At 51.0% G+C, this 25,554-nt stretch overlaps 8 protein-coding genes across 8 annotated transcripts; 4 read left to right on the forward strand and 4 right to left on the reverse strand.

Annotated features, from left to right (window-relative positions):
• Positions 1 to 57: 57 nt before the first annotated feature.
• Positions 58 to 3,696, reverse strand: N7525_003446 (pyruvate carboxylase; the record flags this gene model as incomplete). Its single annotated transcript, XM_002559108.1, has 2 exons — positions 58 to 165; positions 226 to 3,696. 2 exons carry the CDS (start codon positions 3,694 to 3,696, stop codon positions 58 to 60), a joined length of 3,579 nt encoding a protein of 1,192 aa, XP_002559154.1.
• A 2,703-nt stretch (positions 3,697 to 6,399) lies between these two features.
• On the reverse strand, positions 6,400 to 11,928 carry N7525_003447 (uncharacterized protein; the record flags this gene model as incomplete). Its single annotated transcript, XM_002559107.2, has 6 exons — positions 11,770 to 11,928; positions 11,676 to 11,696; positions 11,522 to 11,548; positions 11,067 to 11,438; positions 6,780 to 11,000; positions 6,400 to 6,729 (listed from the first exon to the last, which is right to left on the reverse strand). The coding sequence occupies exons 1-6, from the start codon at positions 11,806 to 11,808 to the stop codon at positions 6,400 to 6,402; spliced, it is 5,010 nt and encodes a 1,669-aa protein (XP_002559153.2). The 5' UTR covers positions 11,809 to 11,928.
• Positions 11,929 to 13,831: 1,903 nt separating this feature from the next.
• On the forward strand, positions 13,832 to 15,535 carry N7525_003448 (carboxylic acid transport protein; the record flags this gene model as incomplete). The annotated part of the gene is made up of 4 exons (XM_061212710.1): positions 13,832 to 14,388; positions 14,443 to 14,573; positions 14,633 to 14,811; positions 14,870 to 15,535. 4 exons carry the CDS (start codon positions 13,832 to 13,834, stop codon positions 15,533 to 15,535), a joined length of 1,533 nt encoding a protein of 510 aa, XP_061069731.1.
• A 1,428-nt stretch (positions 15,536 to 16,963) lies between these two features.
• Positions 16,964 to 17,371, forward strand: N7525_003449 (uncharacterized protein; the record flags this gene model as incomplete). Its single annotated transcript, XM_061212711.1, has 3 exons — positions 16,964 to 17,004; positions 17,061 to 17,095; positions 17,157 to 17,371. The coding sequence occupies 3 exons, from the start codon at positions 16,964 to 16,966 to the stop codon at positions 17,369 to 17,371; spliced, it is 291 nt and encodes a 96-aa protein (XP_061069732.1).
• Positions 17,372 to 18,552: 1,181 nt separating this feature from the next.
• Positions 18,553 to 19,679, reverse strand: N7525_003450 (60S ribosomal uL5 domain-containing protein; the record flags this gene model as incomplete). The annotated part of the gene is made up of 3 exons (XM_002559104.2): positions 18,553 to 18,902; positions 18,969 to 19,366; positions 19,551 to 19,679. Coding segments are annotated over 3 exons (654 nt in total), but the record flags the coding sequence as incomplete, so codon positions are not given.
• A 208-nt stretch (positions 19,680 to 19,887) lies between these two features.
• On the forward strand, positions 19,888 to 21,071 carry N7525_003451 (small nuclear ribonucleoprotein-associated protein; the record flags this gene model as incomplete). The annotated part of the gene is made up of 7 exons (XM_002559103.2): positions 19,888 to 19,947; positions 20,021 to 20,029; positions 20,085 to 20,156; positions 20,211 to 20,619; positions 20,678 to 20,722; positions 20,785 to 20,894; positions 20,985 to 21,071. Exons 1-7 carry the CDS (start codon positions 19,930 to 19,932, stop codon positions 21,069 to 21,071), a joined length of 750 nt encoding a protein of 249 aa, XP_002559149.2. The 5' UTR covers positions 19,888 to 19,929.
• A 627-nt stretch (positions 21,072 to 21,698) lies between these two features.
• Positions 21,699 to 22,468, forward strand: N7525_003452 (pyruvate transporter MPC1; the record flags this gene model as incomplete). Its single annotated transcript, XM_002559102.1, has 4 exons — positions 21,699 to 21,771; positions 21,968 to 22,040; positions 22,147 to 22,305; positions 22,396 to 22,468. The coding sequence occupies 4 exons, from the start codon at positions 21,699 to 21,701 to the stop codon at positions 22,466 to 22,468; spliced, it is 378 nt and encodes a 125-aa protein (XP_002559148.1).
• Positions 22,469 to 23,111: 643 nt separating this feature from the next.
• Positions 23,112 to 25,426, reverse strand: N7525_003453 (putative amino acid transporter; the record flags this gene model as incomplete). The annotated part of the gene is made up of 2 exons (XM_002559101.2): positions 23,112 to 23,279; positions 23,348 to 25,426. The coding sequence occupies 2 exons, from the start codon at positions 25,424 to 25,426 to the stop codon at positions 23,112 to 23,114; spliced, it is 2,247 nt and encodes a 748-aa protein (XP_002559147.2).
• Between the last annotated feature and the right edge of the window lie 128 nt (positions 25,427 to 25,554).

Raw genomic sequence — 25,554 nt, forward strand, 5'->3', positions numbered from 1 at the left:
AATCACATCACGCATCACAGATCGTGCATGGTTCGGTAGTACAGAGTCACTATGCTTTTACGCCTTGCTGATCCTGCAGATCAGGTCCTGGCCATCGACGGAGTCGCCCTCCTTGACCTGGAGGCCGGACACCTTTCCGCTGTGCGGGGCGGAGATCACCATTTCCTAGATGAGAGTTAGCAACACATTCATGTCTGTAATAGAAATCAGGATATAATAACATACCATCTTCATGGCGCTCAGCACAGCAATAGGATCACCCTTCTTAACCTCGTGGCCATCGTGGATGCGGATCTCAACCACGACACCGCTCATGGGAGCGCCGACCTGGCTGCTGTCCGTGGGATCGGCCTTGGCACGGGCAAGGTTCTCGATTGAGGCCTTGTTGTCATCGACACTGACCTGGCGGACTTCACCGTTGACCTCGTAGAAGACCTCACGCTGGCCGGTCTGCTCGGACAGAGGACCGATAGCGAGCAACTTCAGGATCAGGACCTTACCCTTCTCCAGCTCGACGTGGAACTCCTCGCCGATCTCGGGGCGGGCAAGGAAGTAGCGAGTAGGCAGGACGGACAGATCACCGAACTTGGCCACGAACTTGCGGTATTCCTCGAACACTTTGGGGTACATGGCGTAACTGGCGACATCGCACTCGGTGGCGGCACCGAACTTCTCGCGGATCTCGTTCTTGATCTTGACGAGGTCCATAGGCTCCAGGTACAGACCGGGGCGCTTGTCAAGCTTGCGACGACCGCGGAGGGCCTTGGTACGCAGAGGCTCGGGGAAGCCACCGTAGGGCTGACCCATCAGACCCTCGAAGAACTCCAGGACTGATCCAGGGAAGTCGAGTTGATCGGCACGGTCGAGCACGTCCTGGGCGGACAGCTTGTTGCTGACAATCCAGGAGGCGAAGTCACCACAGACCTTGGAGGAGGGGGTAACCTTGACGATGTCGCCCAGCAACTCGTTGGCCACCTCGTACGCCTTCTTGGTCTCAGCCCACTGCTGTCCGAGACCAAGCTGACTGGCCTGGAAGATCAGGTTGGTCAGCTGGCCACCGGGGATCTCGTGCTCATAGACCTCGGGGTCGGGGCCGGTGAGACCAGCCTCGAAGGGGGAGTAGAGCAGACGAAGCTGAGCCCAGTAGGTATCAAGGGCGCGGACTTGGGACAGGTCCAGCTTGGGGTCGTGCTCGGTACCCTGCAGCGAAGAAAGGAGGGCACCAATGCTGGGCTGAGAGGTCATACCGGACAGACTGTCGGTAGCGGCATCCACGGCATCAGCACCGGCTTCGGCACAAGCAATCATGGAGGCGACACCGGTTCCGGCGGAGTCGTGAGTGTGAACGTGGATGGGGAGGTCGGGGTAGCGCTCGCGGATGGAGCCGACCAGCAGACGGGCAGCCTGGGGCTTGAGCACACCAGCCATATCCTTGATTCCAAGAACGTGGGGACCCATCTTGACAATCTTGTCAACCAGACCCAGGTAGTACTCCAAGCTGTACTTCTTCTTGGGGTTCAGCATGTCACCACTGTAGCACATGGTGGCCTCAACGACACCACCAGCCTCGTGGACAGCCTTGATACCGACCTCGAGCTGGTCGAGATCGTTCAGGGCATCGAATACACGGAAGATATCGACACCGTACTTCTTGGCCTGCTTACAGAAGTGGTAGATGGCGTTATCAGGAAGGGAAGAGTAGGCAACACCGTTGGCGCCACGCAGCAACATCTGGAAGGGAATGTTGGGCACGGCCTTGCGCATCTTGCGAAGTCTGTCCCAAGGATCCTCGTAGAGGAAGCGCATAGCCACATCGAAGGTGGCTCCACCCCAGCACTCGAGCGAGTAAGCGTTGCTCAATGCGTGACTGGTCTCGGTAGCGATGTTCAGCATATCAATGGTTCGCACACGGGTAGCAAGCAATGACTGGTGGGCATCACGCCAGGTGGTGTCCATGATCAAGCAGCCCTTGTTGGCACGGACAGCGCGAGCGAAGGCCTCGGGGCCTTGGCTGTCCAAGATTTGCTTCCAACCGGTAGTGCAGGGCGCGGAGACGTCAATGGGCTTGCCTGCAGCATCCTTGAGGATGGGCTTAATAATGTCGCCCTTGAACTTGGGCTCACCGATCTGGCCCTTGATGCTGCTGCCGTTGACAGCAACGTCACCCAGGTAAGCGAGCAGCTTCTGGGCACGGTTCTGGCTGCCGACGAGGGCAAACAGCTCGGGGGTGTCGTCAATGAACGTAGTCCAGCAAGTACCATCGATGAATGTGGGGTGGCTCAGAAGCGAAGCAAGGAAAGGAATGTTGGTCTTGACACCACGGATACGGAACTCAACCAGAGCACGCAGCATCTTACGGCGGACAATCTCGTAGGTTGAGCCACGGCAAGTGCACTTGACCAGCATAGAGTCGTAGTGAGGAGTAATGATGGCACCAGCAAAGCCGTTACCACCATCCAGACGGACACCATTGCCACCAGCAGAGCGGTAGACCTCGATCTTACCAGTGTCGGGGGAGAAGCCCTTGGCGGGATCCTCAGTAGTGATACGGCACTGAATAGCGAAACCGCGAGTAGAGATGCGGTCCTGGGTAAGGCCAAGTTGTTCAAGGGTTGCACCCGCAGCAATCTGGATCTGAGCAGCGACAATATCGATACCGGTGATTTCCTCGGTGATAGTGTGCTCGACTTGAATTCTGGGGTTGATCTCGATGAAGTAGTGCTCGTTGCCACAGACAAGGAACTCGGCGGTACCAGCGTTGCGGTAGCGGACTGACTTGGCCAGCTTCACGGCATCGGCCAAGATCCTATCACGGACATCGGTGGGAAGGTCCTTGGCAGGAGCGATCTCAACGACCTTCTGGTGGCGACGCTGGACGGAGCAATCACGCTCGAAGAGGTGGACAACGTTGCCCTGGTTATCACCGAGAAGCTGAACCTCGATGTGCTTAGGCTGGTCAAGGAAACGCTCGACGAAGACAGTGCCGTTACCGAAGGCGGTGCGGGCCTCAGAGGTAGCACGCTCGAAAGAGTCACGCAGCTCGGCCTGGTCACGGACCACACGCATACCACGGCCACCACCACCAAAGGCAGCCTTAATAATGATGGGGAAGCCGAATTCGTCAGTGAAGGACTTCACCTCTTCAAAGCGCTCGACGGGGCCCGGGGTTCCGGGGACGACGGGGACATTGCACTTGATAGCAGCGGTACGGGCAGAAACCTTGTCACCAAGGGCATCGATGGTCTCAGCAGTAGGACCGACGAAGACAATTCCAGCCTTCTCGACCTTCCGGGCGAAGTCGGCGTTCTCCGAAAGGAATCCGTAACCGGGGTGGATCAGGTGGACGCCGTGCTCCTGGGCGATCTTGATAATCTCATCACCGGCCAGATAGGCACCCACGGGGGTATATTGGCCACGGTGGCCGATCATGTAGGCCTCATCAGCCTTTTGGCGGTGCATTGAGAGACGATCTTCGTGTGAGAAGACTGCGACCGTCTGGAGGGACAGTTCGTGTGCGGTACGGAAGATACGGATGGGAATTTCACCACGGTTGGCGACCAAGATCTTTTGGAAGTGCATAATAGTCGAATTGGCCCGCAGACGACGGTGGACTGAGTCCTGGTGGTGCTCATTGTGATCCTCGATGAAGTCGGACTCATCAATGGCATCCTCCGGCTGACGGTGCGGGGCAGCCATTGTGAAGGGATATGTGGGATGAGAGATAGGTTACAAGGGGTGTACTAGAGAGGATTGGATTAGATGGATGTTCCTCTCTCGCGTTCCTTGAAAAGCAGAAAGCAGAAAGCAGAGGCGGTGACTCACGATAGAGAAGCTGGGGAGCTATCCGGTTCCAATCTCAGGCCGGTTTCGGCAGATCACTGCACAATCGCTCGCACCGTTTCTCAGTATAAGCAACAGGAGCTGTACGATTGAAATTGAATAGAATAGGGAATTGGTAGATAAAGGATGAAATAGAAAGACAGACAGGGGAAGAAAAAAAAAGGAAGTAGAATGGGGGGAGAGGGGGTTAGATAAAGAGGGGGAATCACAAGATCTACATGTCACAGATACTTTCCGGGGCGAGACGATTGACTCCAGGAATGAGGTAACAAGTACATACAGGTTCACCGGTACACCGGAATGCCTAGAAATCTGGGCAATGATCAAATCGAAATATTAATGGAATAGAATAAAATAAAATAGGAATTATCCCAATTGTCCCAATTATCCAATTCAAGAAATAATGTAATTTGCTAAAAGAATAACGAAATTCATGCGGGGGGTTTTCTGTACTCCTCCACCTGGGCATATACGGAGTACTAACACTAGTAGCTCTACTATACTCCATACTCCGTATTTCTCCTCCTACTGTTCCCTATGGAGAACATGGAGAACTCCTACTCTCGCACGATAACCTTCGGGTGGTTTAGGTAAGTGATTCCGTTAATCTACCTCGGGCCCTCGGGAACCAAGGTCAATGTCCAGGAACAACATGAAGCCCTGAATTCGTAACTCCACGGATATTCACGGGGAACTGAAAGAGAAGGGAAAAGTCCGGGGGAGACTCGGAGAACTCTCGACGACATGTGCAAGGCGAAAAGTGGATCGGGTCAATTCGAATTTCAAGGTCCTCTATTTCCTCTATTTCCTCTATTTTCATTCCATATTCGGGGAAGAAGTGACCGAGCCGATATCGACCACGATGTGCCATACCAAGCTCGGTTGGGGGGTCCGATCTGACTCATATTTATCCGGGACTATTTCCACTAAAAGGGTAAAAAAATCTTTGATCGGTCATGCGTCCACTAAAACCATTAAATGGGCCGATTAGAGGACCCCATGACGCTATTTGATTTGTGTTCCCACTATTAAGCGCCTCTCCTCCCCCAATTTCAAATCTTATAGTCTCCCACTTGGCATTCCGCGGGGATCTCCCGCTTGTATGACAGCTATTAGGTACGGAGTACTCCGTACAGACTACAACATACAGAATAGTTCTGGCGCAAAAACGAGACATGCATTGGAATTCCCCAAGATGCCAAGGTGCTCCATACACCCCGAACTATGCCATTGTTGGCGCCATAAGCCGGGTGAATGGAACCTGATCTACTCCTTACCACTCCTTACCATTGTCTACTTATTCTTGCAGCACCCAGGGATACTCGCAGCGCCCTTGTTCTTGGCTGATTAGCTTCCGCTTTAGGTTTCTGCATTGAACGATGTGGGAGCTGTGCAATCACACCTCGATGCGCTTATCTACCATCAGCATCCATCCAACCCTGGAAGTTCCCCCGAGCCATTGACATACACTCATTCAGCATCAGGATCAGCCCCCCAGTCTCTTTTGGTTACACTTCTGCATAGACTCAAATCCACCGACATCCACCGGCATCCACTTGCACTCCCGTCGGAAGATCACTGCTCGAAACACTTGTCCGCCTCCAGCCCCCAACCTTGTTAGTTGGCCCGAGCCGTTGAGATGAACTCGTCAGCATCAGCCCCTGAGGTCTTTTGGTCACACCTTCTGCATGATCTCGCATCCCCGACGGAGAAATCCAACCCCCTTCTTTCCGCCAGTAACCCTTGCTGCATGATTCTTCCCCGCGGTGCCAAGTTTCCCCCCGTGTAATTCGAGCATTTCCATCTGCCCGGGCCGAGAGGGTGTCGAGAGGAGCTCGTCGGCGCTATGAAACCCTGTGTTGTACACTGTATATCTCAAATAGTTTCATAGCTCAGGGGCTAAAAAAAGAAACGTACCTAGGTAAATTATGCTTGTTCGAACCGAGGTGGAGAGTGGGGACGGGAAACACTACTAGTAGCATCTCATAGCCCCCGTAGACATACAACCTGAGACACCACCAATGCCTACCACCGCACCTCATGGGCAAAGCTACAAGCTGATAAGGCAGTGACTGATCTGCAGGAAAGACTCACCTGCAATCTCATGGGGACAGACACATAAGTTGCAGATGATTTCCCTTGGCGTCTTGGCGATACTACATTCTTCACCGAAGACCCTTATGCTCGAATGGATCCGCCTGGGCAAACCCTTGGCAGCCTCGGAATTGTGGGAAAACAGGGAATAACTGTTACTGCGGTGAGACTAAAGAGATACTAGGGAAATTGCAATGCTATTACTGAATACATATCGGGCCTTGGCCCAGACTGTTAAAAGCATAAAAAAAGAAACGCAAGCTTATCAAATACATGCGGGCGAAGGAAAAAAAAAATATCAGAAAGCAAGATTAATGGGTTGTCATGAGTTCCTCCTATGGCACGCTCTTGGCGCAACCATCCCCCGTATGAAATCGTTCATTTTGCAACCTCAAGGCATCACTTCCGCTGTATGTTACAAATGCAAAAGAAACGGAGAATCAAAAGCAAAGGCGGTGCACGGTTCTAGAATGCACGATACCCAGTTGCCTGGGGTGTGAGACCGGCGCCGTTGGACTGAGGACCCTGTGTCAGCATGAGCCGCGAGCCCTGCAAGATGGGACCGTTGTCCTCCTCTGTGCGGGTTGTCTTCTCGCGGTTCTTGCGCTCCTCATTGTCCTTCTTGAGCATCTCGATCGTTCGGGTCTGCTCGCAGAGGAAGTTGATCATGAAGGGCATAGTGAAGTCGTGAAGACCCTTGCGCCATGAGATCTCCATGATAACGTCCGGGCGGATGAGGTCGTAGCAGGCATAAAGCATGCCAACGTAGCACTCGCGGCTACCGATATCGACGAACTAGTTGCAATTAGTAAAGTCTCGAGCAATGACAGATATAGCAAACTTACGTAGCGGAGAAGATCCTCCACAACCTCTGGCTTAGCGGAGATAGCGGCGGTCTCAATAGCATCTTTGTAGAGCTTGTCCTGCTTGGAGAGCGCGATCGACTTCTCCCAGCGCTTGTTGTTGCGGTAAATGTTGGCCGCAATCTGGCGGAAGAAAATAAGGTCGTGCTTCTCAAGGCGCTGGGCGAGAGCCACGGCATCAAAGTTGTCGTTCTGGTCGACAGAGTCCTTGAGCAGCTTGTGGTCCTCCTCCTCAATCAGAATCTCGTTGATGGCGTCGTTGACAGCCCGCTTGTTCTGAGACTGAACATTGAGCAGGAAAGGCTTGATCAGGGGGATATTGTCAGAACTCTGGAAGATGCGGACGACACGGTTAACGTCGATACGAGCGGTCAGAACCTGAAGCAGGTCAGTGAGCAGAAGAGGCTGCTCCTGAAGGTAGAAGTTCAGCGCCCGGTAGTAGATCTCCAGGTTGGCAACCTTGACGACAATGTCCTTGAACGAGTGGTGTTCCCAGGCATCGGCTGCACGCTCCATCATGGCAAGAGCGGCGTTGTCCCACTCGTCGTAGTGGCAGTACAGGAACACCAACTCCGGCCAGAGATTGGCTTCTTCCGAGGCCCGGATCATCTTGGGGATGTTGATGCGGGACCAGAAGAGCTTCAGGTGCTCCATGACACGGTCTGGGTGGTACTTGGACAGAGCAATGCCGAGCTCGGTGAACATACCCATGTGAGCCCGCTCGAGGCCAAGACCTGCCTCCAAGACAGCGATCAATTCATCGAAGTAACCATTGCGCTCGTACTGACGAACAAGGCTCTGCAGCTCTTCAGCGTGAACAATCAGGTTGAGACCGCAAATCTGGGCAAGACGGAATTCCTTCTTCTCAACACAGGCCTCGTTGACCTGCTTCCAGACCTTAACGCTGTTGGCCTTGCGGGCACACTCAACTGCAGCCTGGTAGTCCTCCAAGTGAACCAAGGTAGTCGCCAACTTGGCCCAGTTAGAGATGCTGGTGAAGAAAATCTTAGCAGCGTGATGGAAGCCTTCAGCATAAGCCTTGTCACCAGAAGCTTCAATATCCGCAACATTAGTAGTGCGAAGGAAGTCCTCGAGCTCAGCGAGCTGGTCCAGGCGGGCAAAGCAGAAAGCGAGAGCAGTATCAATCGCCGGCTCACGCAGGGTCTTGCGGGCCATGCGAAGGAACTTGACAAGATCCTCGTCCTTGCCTGCATGGGTTGCAGTCTCAATCACCTCGTGGTAGTTGGACGGGTCCTCGGCACGGATGTAGGATTCAATGGAGTCAGTCACGCGGAGACCATCGAGTTGGGCCTTGGCGACCTTGCTCCAAACCTCGGACAGCTCGACACGCTCAGCGAATTCTTGAGCTCGGTCGATGCTGACAATGTTCTCCACAAGGACGTTGACGGCAGCCGGGTAGTTGTTAACCTTCTTGTAGATTTCAAAGGCCTCCTCGTATAGACCAACGCTGGTACACATCTCAGCAATTTCATCAGCGGAGAAGTCGTTGAGCTGGTGAATGTAGTCCATCAGGCGACTCTTGTCGGCCTTGGCAGCAGTCAACATCAAGAGGTTCTGCAAGCTGGTGTTATCACTGAAAGGAGATGGCTCCAGGATGATCTTCTCGAGCAGCTCAATCAGTTCGCCGGGCAGGTCGGCGTCAAGGAACGACTTGACGGCAACAGACACCTTCTCAGGTTCAGTAGATTCGGGCACTGCGGTGGCGATGACCTGATCCACAAGGGAACGTCGGCCTTCATTGTTCTCGCTCAGGACAAAGGCCCAGATCTCGGGATCGGCACGCTCCACGAGGTAACGAGCTTGGGCACGGAACATGGAGTTCTCATTGGTGATGCTAATGAGCTCCAGGTCGTTCTGGCCCTTGCTGTAGGCAATGTACGCCAGGTTGGGATCACGCTTCTCACAGTACTTTCCAACAGTGAGGGTGTCGTACTGGTCGTTCTCCTTGAGGAACTTCTCCGGGTCGTTGTTGCTGTCAATGTAGATCTTCGCGAGAGCGTTGTAGACTGCCTGCTGCTGGTTGCCAGTGGCGAGAGTGGCCTCGAGGAAAGGCAGGAGCAACTTAAGGCGGTTTCGGCTCTCGACCTCAGTAACAAGCTCGTCGATGGGGATGACGGATGGGTCAACAGTTGAGAGCAGATTCTTGATGATGTTCTCATCACAGTCAACATCCAGCAAGCCGCCAACAACAGAAGGGGCACGACCAGGGTTGACGCGCTGGACGTACACCTCGATCGACTTGAACTGTTGGTTTTGGTAGAGGTAGAGAACCAGATCGTGGATAAAGTTGAAACGGTCGCAGACGATGATCAGGGGAAGCTGCTCTGTCAGGCGGGCTTCCTTCAGGAAGTTCTTCACCTTCTCGGGGTTGTAGTAGTTGCTCTCACGGCAAATACGCTCAACCTCGGTGACCTGGTTCATGGCGGTAGCAGCTTCAATGTACTTAAAGTGCACTTCAGAGTCCTCGCTGAGGTTGACAATGCTTCCTAAGTAGAAGTAAAGACCCTCGGCAGTGCGGTATTTCTCGAAAAGATCAATCAGACGGTTAGCGCCAAGAAGATCGGAGAACTTGGTGGCAATCTGGACCACAGACTGGAGGTTCTGGCGAATGTTCGTCTCCAGCATAGTGTCCATACAGTCGAGAGTCTGCTCCACGGACAAACGACCGAAGTAGCTCATCAGCCACTCGGGGCTCAGCTTGTCGGTGCGAACAATGTTGCGCTTGATGACAGCTGGATCATCGGAGTTCTCCAGAGCACGCTGGATGAGACCGGCACCCTCGCAAAGCTGGGCGATACGAGGACGGTCGAAGTGTGTGAAAATCTCGTTGCCGAGGATGGCGTCTGCAACCTGCGGGGCGTTGTGGAGGTTCATCTCCAAAAGACGAGTTTGCAGATTGCCATGCTCTGGCTTGTTGTCCTTCAGAGCGTCCAGGAGGAACGAGGTGGCCTGCTGGATCATGTTCTGCGACAGGAACACGTCGACGACACGGTCAAGGTCAACCAATGCACCGCTTTCTTCATTGGCGAGTTGAGTAGCGAACTCCGCGCCCTTCTCGGGGTTTACGCGAACAATGTGCTGAAGCAGCTGGGTGTAGTCCGGCTGATATCCAGCTTGCTTGGAGTATGCAAGGATCTTGTCGAACTGACCAGTCTCCGCGAATCCAGCAACAACCTTGTGAGGCACATTAGCTTGGAGATAAACGGTCAGGGCAAGGGACATGTCGTATGGCCGGATAATGTCACCGAGCTCTTCCGAGCTCTCCAGCTTCTTCTCCTGCATCCACTTCTCAAGCAAGTGCTTGCGGTTCTGCTGCAAGACGGGTCGGACAAGCTCAACACTTTCGTACTTGTTGAGCGAACCCTTGTCCAGCAGCATACCGAAGTACTGTAAGATCACCGACATCTGACCGGTTTGAGGAGCGCTCTTGAAACGGTTGATGGTTTCCAAAGTGCGAAGGAAACCCCGAGGAGAGTTGGCGGCAATCTTGGCAGCCTCAGCGTAGTCCTGTGAGGCCATGAGAGAGTCAAACTGCTGCTGGTACAGGTGGTCCGCGCCTGGAAGGCCGGCCTTCGAGGCAAGTTTGACAGCAAGACCAGACATAGCGGGGTTCTCCATGAGGTACTGAATAATATTGGTTTCGTCAACGCTGACGGCTAGCACCTGGCCCTTGCGGTTCACACCGACCAGGCCGGCTCCCTCGGAATCCGGAGACGTGGTAAAGATCGTCTCGCTGGAGATGCGGTTCATGAAGATACAAGTGCCAGTCTCGAGATCGTAAAGGTGGATGAAACCGTATTTCGTAACGAGGTAAACCACGTCGTACTTGCTGGACACCTGCATTGCGACGGGGAAATCATTGACCGCCTCCTGTGGGAAGTACACCTCGACGGCCTTCTTCTGGAAGCGAGGGTTGGGTTCTTGGTGGTCGATTTCGGCGATTTGCAGCTTGGCGCCCGTTTGGGTACGAACGGCGAAAGTGAAGAGGCTGTGGGGTAGGGGGGAGCCCTCGACGGTAATGCTGGCGAAAGAGGCGGCGTGACCTTCGATAAACTGAGAGATCCCGCGCTCTTTCGAGTAAAGCTGCATCGATCCAACGACCCGGCCCTGCTGCTGGCTAATACCGACCACGACCATCCACTTCTCCTCGGCGTTGACGCGGTAGTTGATAATTTGGCACCCCTAAAGAGCACCCGCAGATTAGCACGCTAGGCTTCAATCATCGTGACCAAGTCTCAAATCACATACTGAAAGGTTGGGAAGTCGGTCGAACACCTTGACGGGGTTCTGCTGTGTGGCGTCGTAAACATCCCAGTGGTAGACCGCTGAGTCGGTGACCAGACCGAGGGACTTTTCGCTGAACCACTTCCAGTAGACAATATCTTCATTCATATTCGCCGACTTCAGCTTTTGCCGCGCGCCAAGGTCGAAGATCTGAATGGTACGGCCCTGAGCCTTCAAAGCGATGATGTTCTTGTTCCAATGCATGATCGCACTGTCGGCGTTGATCGGGCGTCGTAGAACTTCATTGTTGTTCTTGAGGTCGATAATGATGACTTCTGGTTTGCTCTCCTCGTCCAGCTTTTGACGGACACAGACGTAATGATCAGATTCTAGTGTCTAAAGCGGAAGATTTTTAAGTTAGCCGGGCCTTGTCAACCATGTTATGAGGGTCAGTCGCAAGGCGACAGTAAACAACTTACACATGAAGTGAAGCCAATTGATGCCGGCTGCAGACATAAACGTTAGTACCAGTTCAAAGTTGTCCAAGAATATTTGATGGGCGGGCATTGCATCCGTCCCAAAGCTGGAGCTAAGCACGAAGCATCGCCGGTAATCATGGTTGGCTGTACATACCGCAATGCCGACAGAGGTCAACTGTAGAATTCAGGCACAGGTCAGTTTCAAAGCTTCGATAGCCATGAGATGGATATGAGGGGTAGTCACGTACATTGACCAACTCTGTAAACTTGATAGGTAGAGGTGCCATATTTACGTAGGCCGCAGTACGACCTAGTCCGCCGAATGAAACGCCACGCAAAGAAGGCAGAAGAATTGAAGTATGGTAGAAAAGTGTGATGAAATGCGAATGTCACGAGGAAGGAAAAAGAAAAGAAGAAGAAGATGTATGAAGAGGGGAGGGGGGTAGGGATCTGGTAGATGCGGAAGTGACCTCAGGAGGCCGCTGCTGTCGTTGCTGAGGTGTCGCTTATGGTTAATCACGTGACACGGGGCTTAGAAGATCGCTTCTTTCAAATGCAGTGTTTGTATGTAGGAAAGGTAAACAAAGAGAGAAAGCAAAGTGAAATGTAGATGGCAAACTTGCTGATATCTCGTTTGTCAGATTAACCTGAGAGAGAAGTGCTACCAACTCAGCTCTTCTACCTACAATGTTGTATATGATGGAGATAACTGACCGCCTTTATACTGCCGATGTTTACTCCAGGGAACACGTACCTACCTAGTTCTCACATATGTTCCAAGTTTGTACATGCACGGAGTACAGTCAGTACGCATTGATTTTAACACCCTCCATATCAAGGGTCTACCTAGGTACCTATGTACCTATGTACCAAACCGCTTATCAAGTTGTGATTTAAGGTGCCCAGAGTATCTGAAGCGTCCGTTAAAGGGGGGGGGAAATTCCTGGAGCCTCAGAGGTAATAACATTCTAGTCAGAAACGTAGATTTTAGCATAGCATGCTACCATATGTTGTAGCTACCTGGCTAATCTTCCAACCTCGGAAGGTTGGATATTTTGACCGGCAGAATATTATATAATAACGTGTGGGGCCAAGGGTGGTCCAAGGTTAAGATTGATGCGTACCTAGGTATGTTGTGGTCACTGTACTCCGTAGGTGGCTCTGATCTCTCATCCACGTTCTCTGGTATTTCTTTGTCTGTATTCGATGGGCTGTTTTGAGTCAAATATTATCACTATTCTGAGGATATTACACGTCTAGACTTTGAATGTTGAATGAGAATTTCTCAAATGCAAGCTATTGACGCCTGTATGGAGATATAAACTGACCCTCCACCCCCGGACCCTGAACGCAAGGAATGTGCATATTCGCAGGTTGTAGCCTCTCGCGGCTAAAGCCAAGACTTCCGAATCTCGGGATTCAGGATTAGGAATTGGGAACTGGCCCCTTAACCAGATCCACTCTAACGGAGCCTGACATCCAACCATTACATTGCGCTTCAAATCTTCGGACGTCATCAGGTGAGCAGCACCTATCTCGCTTTGTTGCTTTCCCATGATAAAGTTGTTTAACCGCTGATCCCAACTCCAGTGGCCCCCAATCTAGGGCACATCCCCAGACCAAGCAATAGTTATAGCCAAACTGTTAACAGCCCGAGTCCAGAAGGAAGTTATTCCGATGGTCTTAGCCCTAAACCCACGTTAAATACCCCAACCGGAGCCACTGGAATGCATATCGGCCCATTTTTAACACAAGTTTTCGGCGTAACCGAGCAATGACCACACGCACAGCGCCACGCGGCTTGCGGGTGCTTGTTTATGTCGGGTGGGCCAAGCCCGTAAGGATCGCTGGCCAAGGTCATCCCCACGCCAAGCCAGCCTTAAAGTGCGAAATGCGGGATGTTGCTTATATACTGTCCTGGCATTGGAGGTACGCTACTTTCGAGTCCTTGGCATCTGCTTGGCTCCCCAGCCGAGTGGCATTCTACCCGTCCGAAACTCGGGCCATCCTGGGGTGCAGCGGCATTTGTTCTTCCCATCACGAGGAAAATGCGGGATGGAGATGCGGGGGTATACTGGGGTGTGCACCTATAAAACGGTGAGCGCAGACTTAGAAATTGAAAGGAATATGCCAAAGATCCCTCGGAAGAATCCCACAAAGTCTACTATCAAATTTGCTGGGCTGCTTCGTTTAAAGCGAGTTGATTATTCTGTTAATTGCCTTGTCTTGGCTGCTTCTTCTTCTATTTTCCCGCACTTTTGCCTTCCTTTTTTTAAATTTTTTATTCCCCTCTCCTGATAGATAGCCACCATGGCATCTTCCAATGAAAGGGCAGATCCCATTCCGGATGGTATGTTCGCCACGGCACGTCAGTCCATCGGAGATCTCTTCATCTGGAAGCAGCGTGTCGAGGTTACCAATGAACATGGAGAGACATACGCAGAATGGCAATCCCCGGAGCGCATTAAGAACCCTTTCGGTCTGATGGCGCAGCTTTCAGCTCGAGACTGGGTGTTCTTTATAGTGGGACTCGCTGCCTGGACTGCCGATGCATTTGACTTCCATGCCCTTTCCATCCAGACAGTAAAGCTGGCAGATTACTATGGCAGATCCAAAACAGACATCTCGACTGCCATTACTCTGACTCTGCTGCTGAGGAGTGTAGGAGCTGCATTCTTTGGACTTGCTGGTGACAAATATGGTCGTAAATGGCCTATGGTGCTCAATATGATCATTCTAGGGATTTTGCAAATTGCCACCATTTACAGTAAGACTTTCCAGCAGTTCCTGGCTGTACGAAGTCTTTTTGGTCTTTTCATGGGTGGCGTTTATGGAAATGCTATTTCGATGGCTTTGGAACATTGCCCGTGAGTATTACCCTCCAGGCCTGACTGACTTTCGCTAATCATCTTGCGAACCAGTGTCAACGCGAGAGGTCTTATGTCTGGAATCCTTCAACAGGGGTATTCAATGGGATATGTGTTTGCAGCATGTGCCAACCTTGGTGTTGGCGGTGGAACAGATACTTGGAAGACCGTGTTCTGGATTGCAGGTGAGTCTACTATTCCATCGGACACTGTTCGCCGATCACTAACGATTCGTCGTGCGCAGCCGGTATCTCTATTGCAGTTGGTCTCGTACGCATCTGCTTCCCCGAGTCGCAGTCCTTCATCGAAGCCAAGAAAGCCGGGAAGCGAACAATGAAGGCAGGAGAGTTTTGGCGTGAAACAATAAGCATGTTGGGCAAGGAGTGGCGCATGTGTGTCTACTGTATCATTCTCATGACCTGGGTATGTTTTGACCGATATCTCGGCTCCTATTGGCATCCTCTAATATGTCCTGCGATAGTTCAATTACTATTCCCACACATCCCAAGACTCGTACACCACCTTCATGCTCACTGAAAAGGAGCTTGAGAACGATGGTGCCTCGCGGGCTTCTATTTTGATGAAGACGGGAGCCTGTGTGGGCGGAACCATCATCGGCTACCTGTCTCAGTTCGTCGGTCGTCGCCGGGCAATCATCGTCTCCGCCGTTCTATCTGGGGTCCTCATCCCGGCATGGATCCTCCCGGAAGGCGAGAGATCTCTGAGCGCAACAGGATTCTTCATGCAATTCTTCATTCAAGGAGCATGGGGCGTGATTCCTGTTCATCTGGCTGAACTGTCCCCCCCAGCGTTCCGTTCTTCGTTCACTGGACTGACGTACCAGATTGGAAATATGATTTCCTCGCCATCATCGCAGATTATAAACGCAGTCGCTGAATCCACATTTATCACTAGCGCATCCGGCCATCGTGTCGAAGCTTATGGGCCTGTGATGGGAGTTGCCACTGCCATCATCGCTCTCGGCATTATGGTCACTGCTGCTGTTGGTCCTGAGAAACGGGGTCGGCGGTTCGAAAGCGTTGTGGCCGGGGTTGATGAGACTGTCGACGCGAAAACCATGGATTTGGAAACAGGTGAAGACAAACATAGTGCGGAGGCCATTGAGATGGCGGACAAGAAATTGTAAATTCGATCTTGGTCATGGCTAATTTTGGAATCATTGTGATTTCGGGTCCTTTTGCCATTCTACAAGAGTGCAATACAGAGGCTTATGGCTGCTAGGTACCTAGGTACTTTACATTATGACTTACGTCTGATATTAGTGTACGATACTTGGTCCTTGATCGTATACATATATCATATATCACGAAGGAATTGATTTACCGATAATGAGTGTATGAAGTACTGGCAGAGGAAGTTGCTACGCCATCCTTTAGTAAGGGTCTTCAACTTTAAACTCTAATATAGTAACTAAAGAGTCTTTTGTGAGCAAAGAATCGGCCTGTACCAATAATTAATTAGAATTAACTCTTGAAGCCAAGATATACTCCTAGTATTCAACATGTGGTTGCGATATAAGGGCTTTACTCAATGTACCTTGCACATGGACATCCATACAACCTTGGAAAATATACAGTTCCAGCAGCTGGAGTTTACGTGGGATTATGTTCAATGTGCTGCGGTCCCAACCCAAGCACGAATTAGAGGGAAGGAATAGAGCATCATTTTTGGGGGGTTGTTCGCCTACTCTTAGACCATGCGCATCTTATTCCCCTTATGGTATAAAGCCTTTGCCACATATCCCGAGGTCCGCACACCTCATAGACAACATATATATATTATATCTGATTCATACCCGAGTTCTATACTCCAAAATAGATCCTAATTTTACTCTCATGTCTCTATAAGATCCGTGGTTGACTGGTTCTCATCCCCGAAAGAAAGGGCTGGAGTCCCCGCTACTCTCGGGGAGTGACCTTCTGAGAAGTGGAGGCTTCTAAGAGGGATCGATCGGCGAGGCATTTCAGTGATTTTAATGCCCAGGTGGCGCGGGGTCCCGTCGCAACTGGCTGACTGAGCTATTTGATCGATGATCTCATGTCAGTTAGTAGACGGTAATCATTTTGAAGCATATTCCTTTCACTTATTGCTGGTAAACAAAAGCACTAGGCAACTGTAAATCGTTTTACTCCTGTGCCCTCTCTCTCAGAAATATTCCCAACTTGGCTTCAATATCCTGTCTCACTGGCCTAGCTGCTCAATGTCCCACTTCGACCGTGGATATTGCAAAGCCAACCAACAACTTCAAAGACCTCTCTCAACAGATGAATTTCTTTCCGAGTCGAGTTGCTTCAAGGAGAAATTAGCCTTTGCCCTCCCTATGTGAACCGAAATCCGAGCTATCAACGAGGCATTGGACGATGCCTCCGCCAAAAGCTTCAGCCAGTCACCCCCTGTTAAGATACCGCCCCTAGGGTTGATGGTCAAGTACAGAGGCAACATGACCGTCATCGAGGTTCAGACTCAGAAGATAATTCACGAGTAACTGCAAGGTCAAGTGCCTATCCCTGAAATCTTTGGCTGGATCGAGGATGCAGACCAGACATTCATTTACATGTCACTGACTGAGGGTGAGACGTTAGAAGAGATGGACCGGTATGGACGAGGATGAGAGACTAGCGGTGTGCGACGAACTCAAGCAACTTGTAAAGGTTTGGAGGGCAAGGCGAGCAAGACAGTTATATCGGTGTGTGGGTTTCCTTAGGCACAATGTATAAGCAATCATAACCACAACCCCTATTTCATAGGCAGTTTCGGAAAGCAACCGTTAACGGAGGTTTTCCTCAAGTTCCACCCAGATCTTGCTGGGCCATTTCAAGGTGCAAATGCCATTCGCCAGTTCCAGGATACCTGCGGGGTTGAAATCAACAGCGACGTGCCTGTTGTCTTCGCCCACAATGATCTTGTCCCACAACATTCTTCTGACTCCTGGACCCAGTCCGAAGGTAGCAGCAATCATTGACTTTGGTCAGGCCGGATGTTACCCCGCATATTAGGAGTATTGCAAGGCGCGAAGAGTGAGGGCCGACCCCGAACATTTCGGTGATGCTACTCAAGAGGAATGGTGGATCAAATATTCCAATGACCCTAGGTCCAGTGGATGACAAGGGATTCTACCACCCTTGGCTTTGGTTTGTGTTATCAAGGGGCATCTAATCACAACCACGGCAATGAAACAAATTGTCGAGGTAAATTACAATTAGATCATAATAAGGGGAAGATATCGTTATTACTGTTATGGTGGATTAAAGGTAGATTAAATGCATCGCCCTGTATTACTCACTTTACTGGAGTCTCCAGATACAGTCTTGTATATAGACGGACCATCATCAAAGGTTATATATAGAAAAGTCCATTTCACAAATTGAGCCTTTTGGCCTTTTTTTGCCCTTTCCTACTATCTACCCGACAAATAACATGGGGGAGGAAAATATCTATATACCCAGGCATCGAAAAAGACTAAGTGAGGGAACTACCAAAAAAGTTAAAAGACACGAAAAGGCATGGACCTGACATGACTACAAGACTACGGCCGTGCAATAAGCGGACGACTATCCTTGTTTTGTTAGGTATCAAAGTAGTTCATATGTCTCGACGAAAAGTCATGTCATTTCAGCTGTTATGTACTGACTGGTAACCCTTCATGATAAATATAGCAGGGCCGGTTATAACAGGCCCCGGAGCATAAACACTCAAGTCTTATGCATGTCTCGGAGTTCACATCATTGTAACTCGATTTCTGGTGGATGAGCTATATCCACTGTAGGACAAGCTGTTGTTCAAGCGACCACACAGTATGTTGTGCATAAACGTGGGCAGTTACCATGTCGGCATAGTCGTGAGATCGGAGGACCATGTTGTCGCTCTACAAGCTACGACCGGTTTACTTCTATGCCAGGCAAATGACAACTACGAGGATAGGATAAGGACAGACAAGATAGGCCAGAACAAGGTACCCAATCCACCACGAGACATTCTCGCTGGGGAAGGGACCGACTCTTTGACGAAGCCCAGAAGGCATTCTCAAGCGAGCCTTGGCTAGACACTAGGTCGAGACCCAGTGCCCGCCATCCAATTCAACAATGGTTATGCGGAAAACATCACCTCTCGTGAAGCCTCATTGTGAAAAGGGAAAAGCAGCAGTAAAAGGGTAATAATCAATTCATGTCTCTCCCACGCCTATCCTGGTTGCCGGAGTACAAAATCAAGACCATGTTGGATGCAGAGATCAAGGGGCCCGCTGACTGGCAGTGGGGTGCCCGTCCACAAATTTTGTTTCCTCGAGTACTCGGGATAATTTTTTGGTTCTTGTCGAGTACCTCGTACTTCACAGGCCCTACCCAGCCATTATCTCAGTTTTCGAGACTTAACGGATAATTCCATCGTACTTGGTCTTGTACCACTTCATGGTCTCGGCGGTGGTGATGCGGTGGTTGACACCGATCTTAGACTTGCAGCGGCGGCGCTTGGCAACACGGGCACCGGGGCGGTCCCTAAATTTTTTGGTTAATATCCGGGGTGGGATTGTCGCAAAATGCAGTGTCCAGTGGAAAACTCACATGCAGACGAAGAAGTCCATGCCGTAGATACCAATGCCGGGGTCGTACTTGATACCGAGATCGATGTGCTCGCTGATACCGAATCCGAAGTTACCGGTCTCAGAGAAGTTGCGCTTGCGGAGCTCGTACTCCTTGACCTTAAGGCCACGCTCGAGAATCTCCTCGGCCTTGGCGCCACGGATGGTGACGTGGACGGAGATCTTTTCGTTACGGCGGATACCGAAGGTACGGACGGTGTAACGGGCCTTGCTGTAGACGGGGGTCTGACCGGAGAGCTGCTCGAGCACCTTGGCGGCACGAGTGAGTCTATCACCGGACTCTCCGACGGAGATGTTCAGGACCAACTTCGACAGGCGAAGGGATCGGCAGGGGTTCTCGGCCTTAGCAACTTGGGCGGACTGCATTATGTTAGTCTCAGACTGTGAATGGTGTGTCTAGTCAAAGAATAGATATTTGAAGGAATTGAAGATTGAGTGCGCGCAAGACGGAAATCTCCAGGTTGTGGGCCAAATTAAATGGAACAAAAGAAACAATACAGGCGATTGGGGATATGTGGTTTGGATTGCAGGAAGCTAAACATACCATGACGGCGGTTGGGCGTGAAGTGGTTGTCGACTGAGGAGACAAGATTGATCGCGGAAAAAGAGAAAGTGTGGACTGTGGGTTCCTACACGTGACTTGGAAGCCCTGATCGTTGCTTAGATAATGAGCCTAATTCAAACGCTTAGTCATTAAGTCTTCCGGTCCACTTTATGCCTGAGGCATAAATATTGCGATTCTGCTGATTCATATTTTAGGTAATCCAGTATCAAGAACTGGCAGCACCCGACAAGCTGGAGCTTCACATCTTGATAGGATCTTGCACCTTTGCTTCATCCGCCACAGTAGAAAGTCTCTCTCTATCTACTGATTTCTATTATTTGGTCTCTCAAGTCGCATCCGTGCGCGCTCCTAAGCCAACATGGCTTCCCACAAGATGGTGAGTTTCTCGTCCCCATTTGCACCCCCGAAACTCGTGCGGTTAATGGTTGTCGCTAACTTCTTTCATTTAGCAAAACCTTGTGAGTCAGGTTCAAATTACTTCCGATTCTCCATTGCAGTATCTAACTTCTCTAGATTAACTACCGCATGCGCGTAACATTGAACGATGGACGTCAAATGACCGGTTCCATGCTTGCATTCGATAAGGTATTTCGCACTGCTCCGAAACTGAGGCGCCTAGCTGACCTTTCTGCTCTCTAGCACATGAACCTAGTTCTTGCCGACACAGAAGAATTCCGTCGCATCAAGCGGAAATCCAAGCCCGCTGCCGGTCCCACAAACGCCCCGCTGGTCGAAGCGGAAGAGAAGCGAAGCCTCGGCCTGACTATCGTGCGCGGTACTCAAGTTGTCTCTTGTTCTGTTGAAGGACCTCCTCCTGCCGACCCCTCTGCCCGACTTGGCACCGCCGGACCTGGCGCAGCTGCCACTCTTGCCGCGGGCCCTGGTATCAGCAAGCCCGCTGGCCGCGGCCTGCCTATCGGCCTCGGAGGCCCTGCGGCCGGTGTTGGTGGACCGCCACCCCCAGGAGGCTTTGGATTCCCCCCTGGCGGCTTCCCTGGTGCTCCTCCTCCTGGCTTCGCTGGGCGTGGAGGCCCCCCTGGCGGACCCCGTAAGTACTCCCATGTGCCGAGATTACCTGGGACTCAAACTAACTGGTTCCTTTCTAGCCGGTTTCGCGCCTCCTCCTGGATTTGCTCCTCAGGGTGGTCCCCGTAAGTTTGCAACCGAATAATTCTCCCATCTCTTCTCCTATACTGATAACCCATTCTCACAGCTGCCGGTTTTCAACCTCCTCCTGGCTTCCAGCCCCCGGTCAGGGACGCGGATTCCCTCCTCCTCCCGGATTCGGTGGCAGGTAATTGCAAATATGCACAAAGGATTATTGTATGCTCCAAATTATCGGCGATCTGATTTCACCCCGAAAGGGACAAGGGCGGCTGAGCGCAGAATAAGAACCATTGTCAACGTCTCCAGTGGGAGATAACGACAGGCGGACAGGCTAGATTACCCCAAATTCTACTGGGCAAGGCGTTGCGGCGCATGGATGGAGGTCGTGTCTAGGCATGGGACAAAAAAGACCAAAATCCTCTTGAATTACGCATTTAGTCAAAAAAAAAAAAAAAAGTGCTAGCTTTTTAAACGCGGCTTTTTCGTTAAAACACGTTTAATATCCAAATTCTCCATGTCCACTTCCTATTACATTAAACACCTCTCCTAGACACCTCTCCTACACCCACCCCATTAGTATATCTGCGTTGGGTCTTCCTTCCACTCTTGCAGTGCCTGGAGAGGCCTATCTATAGGCCTTGCTTTTGTGCCTTACATTAGATACTTTCTTATTCCGCCATGATTTGGACATGACCATAAAATGGGTGTCGATTTTGGACGATCAGTGTGGAGGAATCCAATATATATTTGCATTGCTCGGCTTAAGTTTGAGCCCGAAAGCTACAATATATCAGGACTAGGTACAACTAAAAACCATTAATAACTATCCTACTACCAACCAACTCAGTATAGTAAAATAATAATTAACAAAAAATCAGTTTCAACGAAGTTGACATTGGCGTAATGCAGTTCACGTGACACGGCCGACGCCGGGTGAGTCGAGCACTTCCGCATCCTCCAGATACCGATCTCTCCTCCCCCGAATCCAATCCCGTGTGATAACTCCCAGCAACTTTCACAATGGCTGCTGCTATTAAGGCAATCAACGCCAAGATCCGCTCCAACTCGGTGCTGGACTATGTCTGCTCAACCCGTACGTATCGACCCCAGTTTCCCGAAGCGCTTCCGGTCCCGAGATCGGCCAACGGCGAATGAGACCGAAGGAGAATAAGCACTCGTAGGAGGTCGAGAATGAGACGAACTCGCTTTTTTCTCCCGAATTGCACTTTGGCGAAGCAATAAATTACGATGAATTGCATGGGTTGCTGACAATCAATGGTACTTCCTAGACTTCTGGGGTCCTGTCTCCAACTTTGGTATCCCGGTTGCCGCTGTTATGGACACACAGAAGGACGCTGAAATGTATGTTCTTATCCGATGAATGATGGGAGCTTCGGATTTCGTCTCCTGCGTTTCCATTGGCTGCAATGGTCCCAGAGAAACTATACTGATATCTCCATCTTCACAGCATCTCCGGCCCTATGACTGGTGCCCTCATTGTCTACGCTGCCACCTTCATGCGCTACTCCCTCGCTATCACTCCCAAGAACTACCTCCTCTTCGCATGCCACTTGACAAACTTTGGCGCCCAGACTACCCAGGGATTCCGTTACATGAACTACTGGAAGTACGTCTCATCCCCTCGAAACTTGTTTTGTCTTTGTCTTTGTCTACAAGCATCGTGTAATCATAATTACTGACCTGGTTTGTTTTTCAGGTGGGGAGGCCGGGAAAAGCAGCTCGCCGAGCAGGCTGCTAAGGGCGGCGCGGCCGCCGAGGCCGGTGCTTAAGAATCGCCATCGAGAAGAAATTAGTTGTGCTTTTTCTTTCCAGTTTTCATTGGGGCTAATAAGCATCTGTCTTGTCTCGCAGCATTGCACCTCCATACATGGTCTGCTGTTTTCTGCCTTGAGGCCACTTGAGTCTCGGACAATGATAAAAGAGGAGACATATAGAGGGAGACTTGTGGTTCTGAGGAAGACGCTTAGATATCGGCGCTGGCTACGATCTACTTGATGATAGTCACTGTACATAGGCTCTATATTATTGCGCTCGAATCAATTCCTTTTATGGGATGGACAAAGTTTTTGATCGTGATAACTTCGGGATTCAGTGTTAGGTGTTAGGCTGGGTCTTGATTTATTCCTGACCCAATGAACCTCCAAAGAAAGCTCCATAAATATGCTCAACTAGATATTTCCCAAAACAAGAAAATATGTATACAGAAAGTGTAGTGTGACCCCAAAATTCGCCGACTATACTGACAATTTGACTGAGGCTGTGAATGACCATCACAAGTATGCCCGCCCATGTGTTAAAGCAACATATGGGAACCCAGCGAGAGATATGTCAGTCTAGGGTTGAAAACAGAGCAAATAAATGCAACAGACCTAACTCGCCACGCTCTACAGTAACCAAAAAAGTATAATTTCTTCAATGAGAGTCACAGTATCCTGGGCTTTGAGGGACATCAGGGCCCATCCAGCTCATGAGGGTCAGGTACGTCGTATAGACGCAGCATATGGCGCCAAAGACAGCAAGAGCTACGTCGGCAATAGCTTGGCGTTTGGAGCGAGCACAAGCGCGTAGGTGCAGGAGGGGCTACATCGATATCATGAGTTAGTCATACCGTTCTGTGGTGATCACGAGGAGACAGGATAAGGACATACCGGGTATACGTAGATTAGTGGAACACAGGCAAAGCTTCCGACCAGCGAAACGAACTTGTCTAGGTCATTTGCACCACACCAGGCGACAAGGGCACAGACCATAACAAGGAAGAAACGGAAGCCGTTCTTCTTCCACTTGATATAAGGGTTGTACTTGCCGCTGCGAGTGAAGAGCTCGTTCTCCATAATGCGGATAGCGGGGAAGAGCTGCAACGGAGTGCTCAGAAGGATGGCGAGTGAATAGAGGAACTGGACCACATTGACAAATTTGTCATCCTGGGGGAGATTAAGAAGGATGACGGTCTTCGTTGCCGATCCGTAAGCCGCATAACTCAAGGCACCGGCAGACAGGAAGATAAAGGTGATCACAACCATGACACCAGCCAGAACACCAGGGAACCTCTTTGGCTGCTTCATCGATTCTTGGATCGGGATGATGAGACCGATACCCTCGTAAGTGAAAATGGCGGTACCGATGAACATAGACCAGGTGGCTGGATTGAAGGAAATGATGTCTGAAATACCGCCCTGGTCAACCAGGGTGCTGATGTCGTAGTAGTAGATATATAGTAGACCCAAAAGGATGAAGACATCAGCAATCAAGGCGGTAAACCCAAGTTTGCTGATATCCCGAATCAAAGACAGAGGCAGGAAGATGACCAGCTGCAACAAAACCATGTACTTGATGTCAATCAGTGTCACACACTTGCTCACAGCCAGCACGAATGCCTGCAGATTTTGCGAGACGAAGACAATGTACGCTGAGACGAAGCCTAACTGACTCAGGACAATTGATCCGAGAATGATGCGTCGCATGTGCTTGCCGTATAGAATGCCACCGATATCACCGAAGGACCCTTCGATCTTCAAGCGAGTATTAACCAAAAGAATGAAGGCATAATAGCTCAGAATCGAGACTCCCAGAAGAACCATGCTACTGAAGAGCATACCACCATTTAGGAAGGCTCGAGGCAGGAACAAAATACCGGTACCCACAAAGGATTTGAGCAGCAATAGTACTGCACCTGTTGCAGTAGTTGTTCCTGCTGGTGAGCGCTGCTTGTGCTTTCTCTTCTTCCGACCCGGTGTTTCAGGCGGCAACAGCGCTGCGTCTTCCCCAGACTCCCTGCCCTCCTCTGGCTCGTCCCAAGCATCTGACGAGAAATACTCATCCGGACCTAGTACCTCGTCATCTTCCTCTAATTCTTCTCCGGCAAAGTGCCCATAGAGGGTCAAGAACTCCAAGAAGCTACTAGTCGGCAGTTGAGGTGCGCCATTTCCAAGGGGTGCCCCTGTAGTTGACCCGTGAGCACTTCCGCGTTGTGGGCTTCCAGCTGCCCTCCGTAGATAATCTCTGCGGAACCCTCCAGGGACCCGAATTGTGTCAATGTCCTCTGTATCAGCCTCTGGCCTTGGTCGGCTGACGCTGAAACTTTTGCTGCGCAAGAACCGCCCTGCGGCTTCGGCCTCAGCATCCTCCGCCCAACGGTAAACTTGTCGTGTGATATCACCACCCTGAAGCTGTAGACTTGAGAAGTTATCCTCACCACCCAGGCTGGTTGCAAGTTCCGATTGATTATCTGTGTGTTCCGTGACTAGATGCCGCTTGATGACTTCAGGGTCTTCGTACGGAACCATGCCGGGGGAGTCGGCTCCATTTTTGGTATCGAAAGAGCCATACTGAGAGGCTAACGGTCGGTTATCTAGAGTCGAATGCACCGCAGGGGATCCGTTGTGTCGTGACGGAGTTCCAAATCTCGGCGGCGAACGACCAAGGCTTTCTTGGAGTTGGGATGTGATGATAGAATGACCAGGACCGGGGACGGAGGACGGATTGCCGATTGACCTGGAAAACTCCTGCTCCGTGGTGGTATTTGTGACAGGTCGACTGGCCGGAATACCCTGTCGAGACGACAAGGATGTTCCCAATGAAGGGGAGGGTACTGGGGATGCGAGGCGTGCCATGGAAGCCTGTCTGCTACCGAACTCCGGTGCGGGGGACCTCGATCGCACCGAGGACGAGGCTATCGGGACAGATCGAGCTGGATTTAGGGACGAGCCCTCCCCATTATCCGCCATTTTGAAGGTGGCCTCAGGGTCTAATTAGCTCCTGACAGGGAGTCGCGTTTAGATTTGGTAATGGGCAAGAAAAGAAGGCCGGATGATTGAAATAACAATGCAGGTCAGCTTCTCGGAGGGAAGATTGA

The sequence above is a fragment of the Penicillium rubens genome (genome assembly GCF_028828025.1).
Source record: "Penicillium rubens strain IBT 27055 chromosome Unknown utg000002l_segment0_segment0, whole genome shotgun sequence".
Lineage (NCBI taxonomy): Eukaryota > Fungi > Ascomycota > Eurotiomycetes > Eurotiales > Aspergillaceae > Penicillium > Penicillium rubens.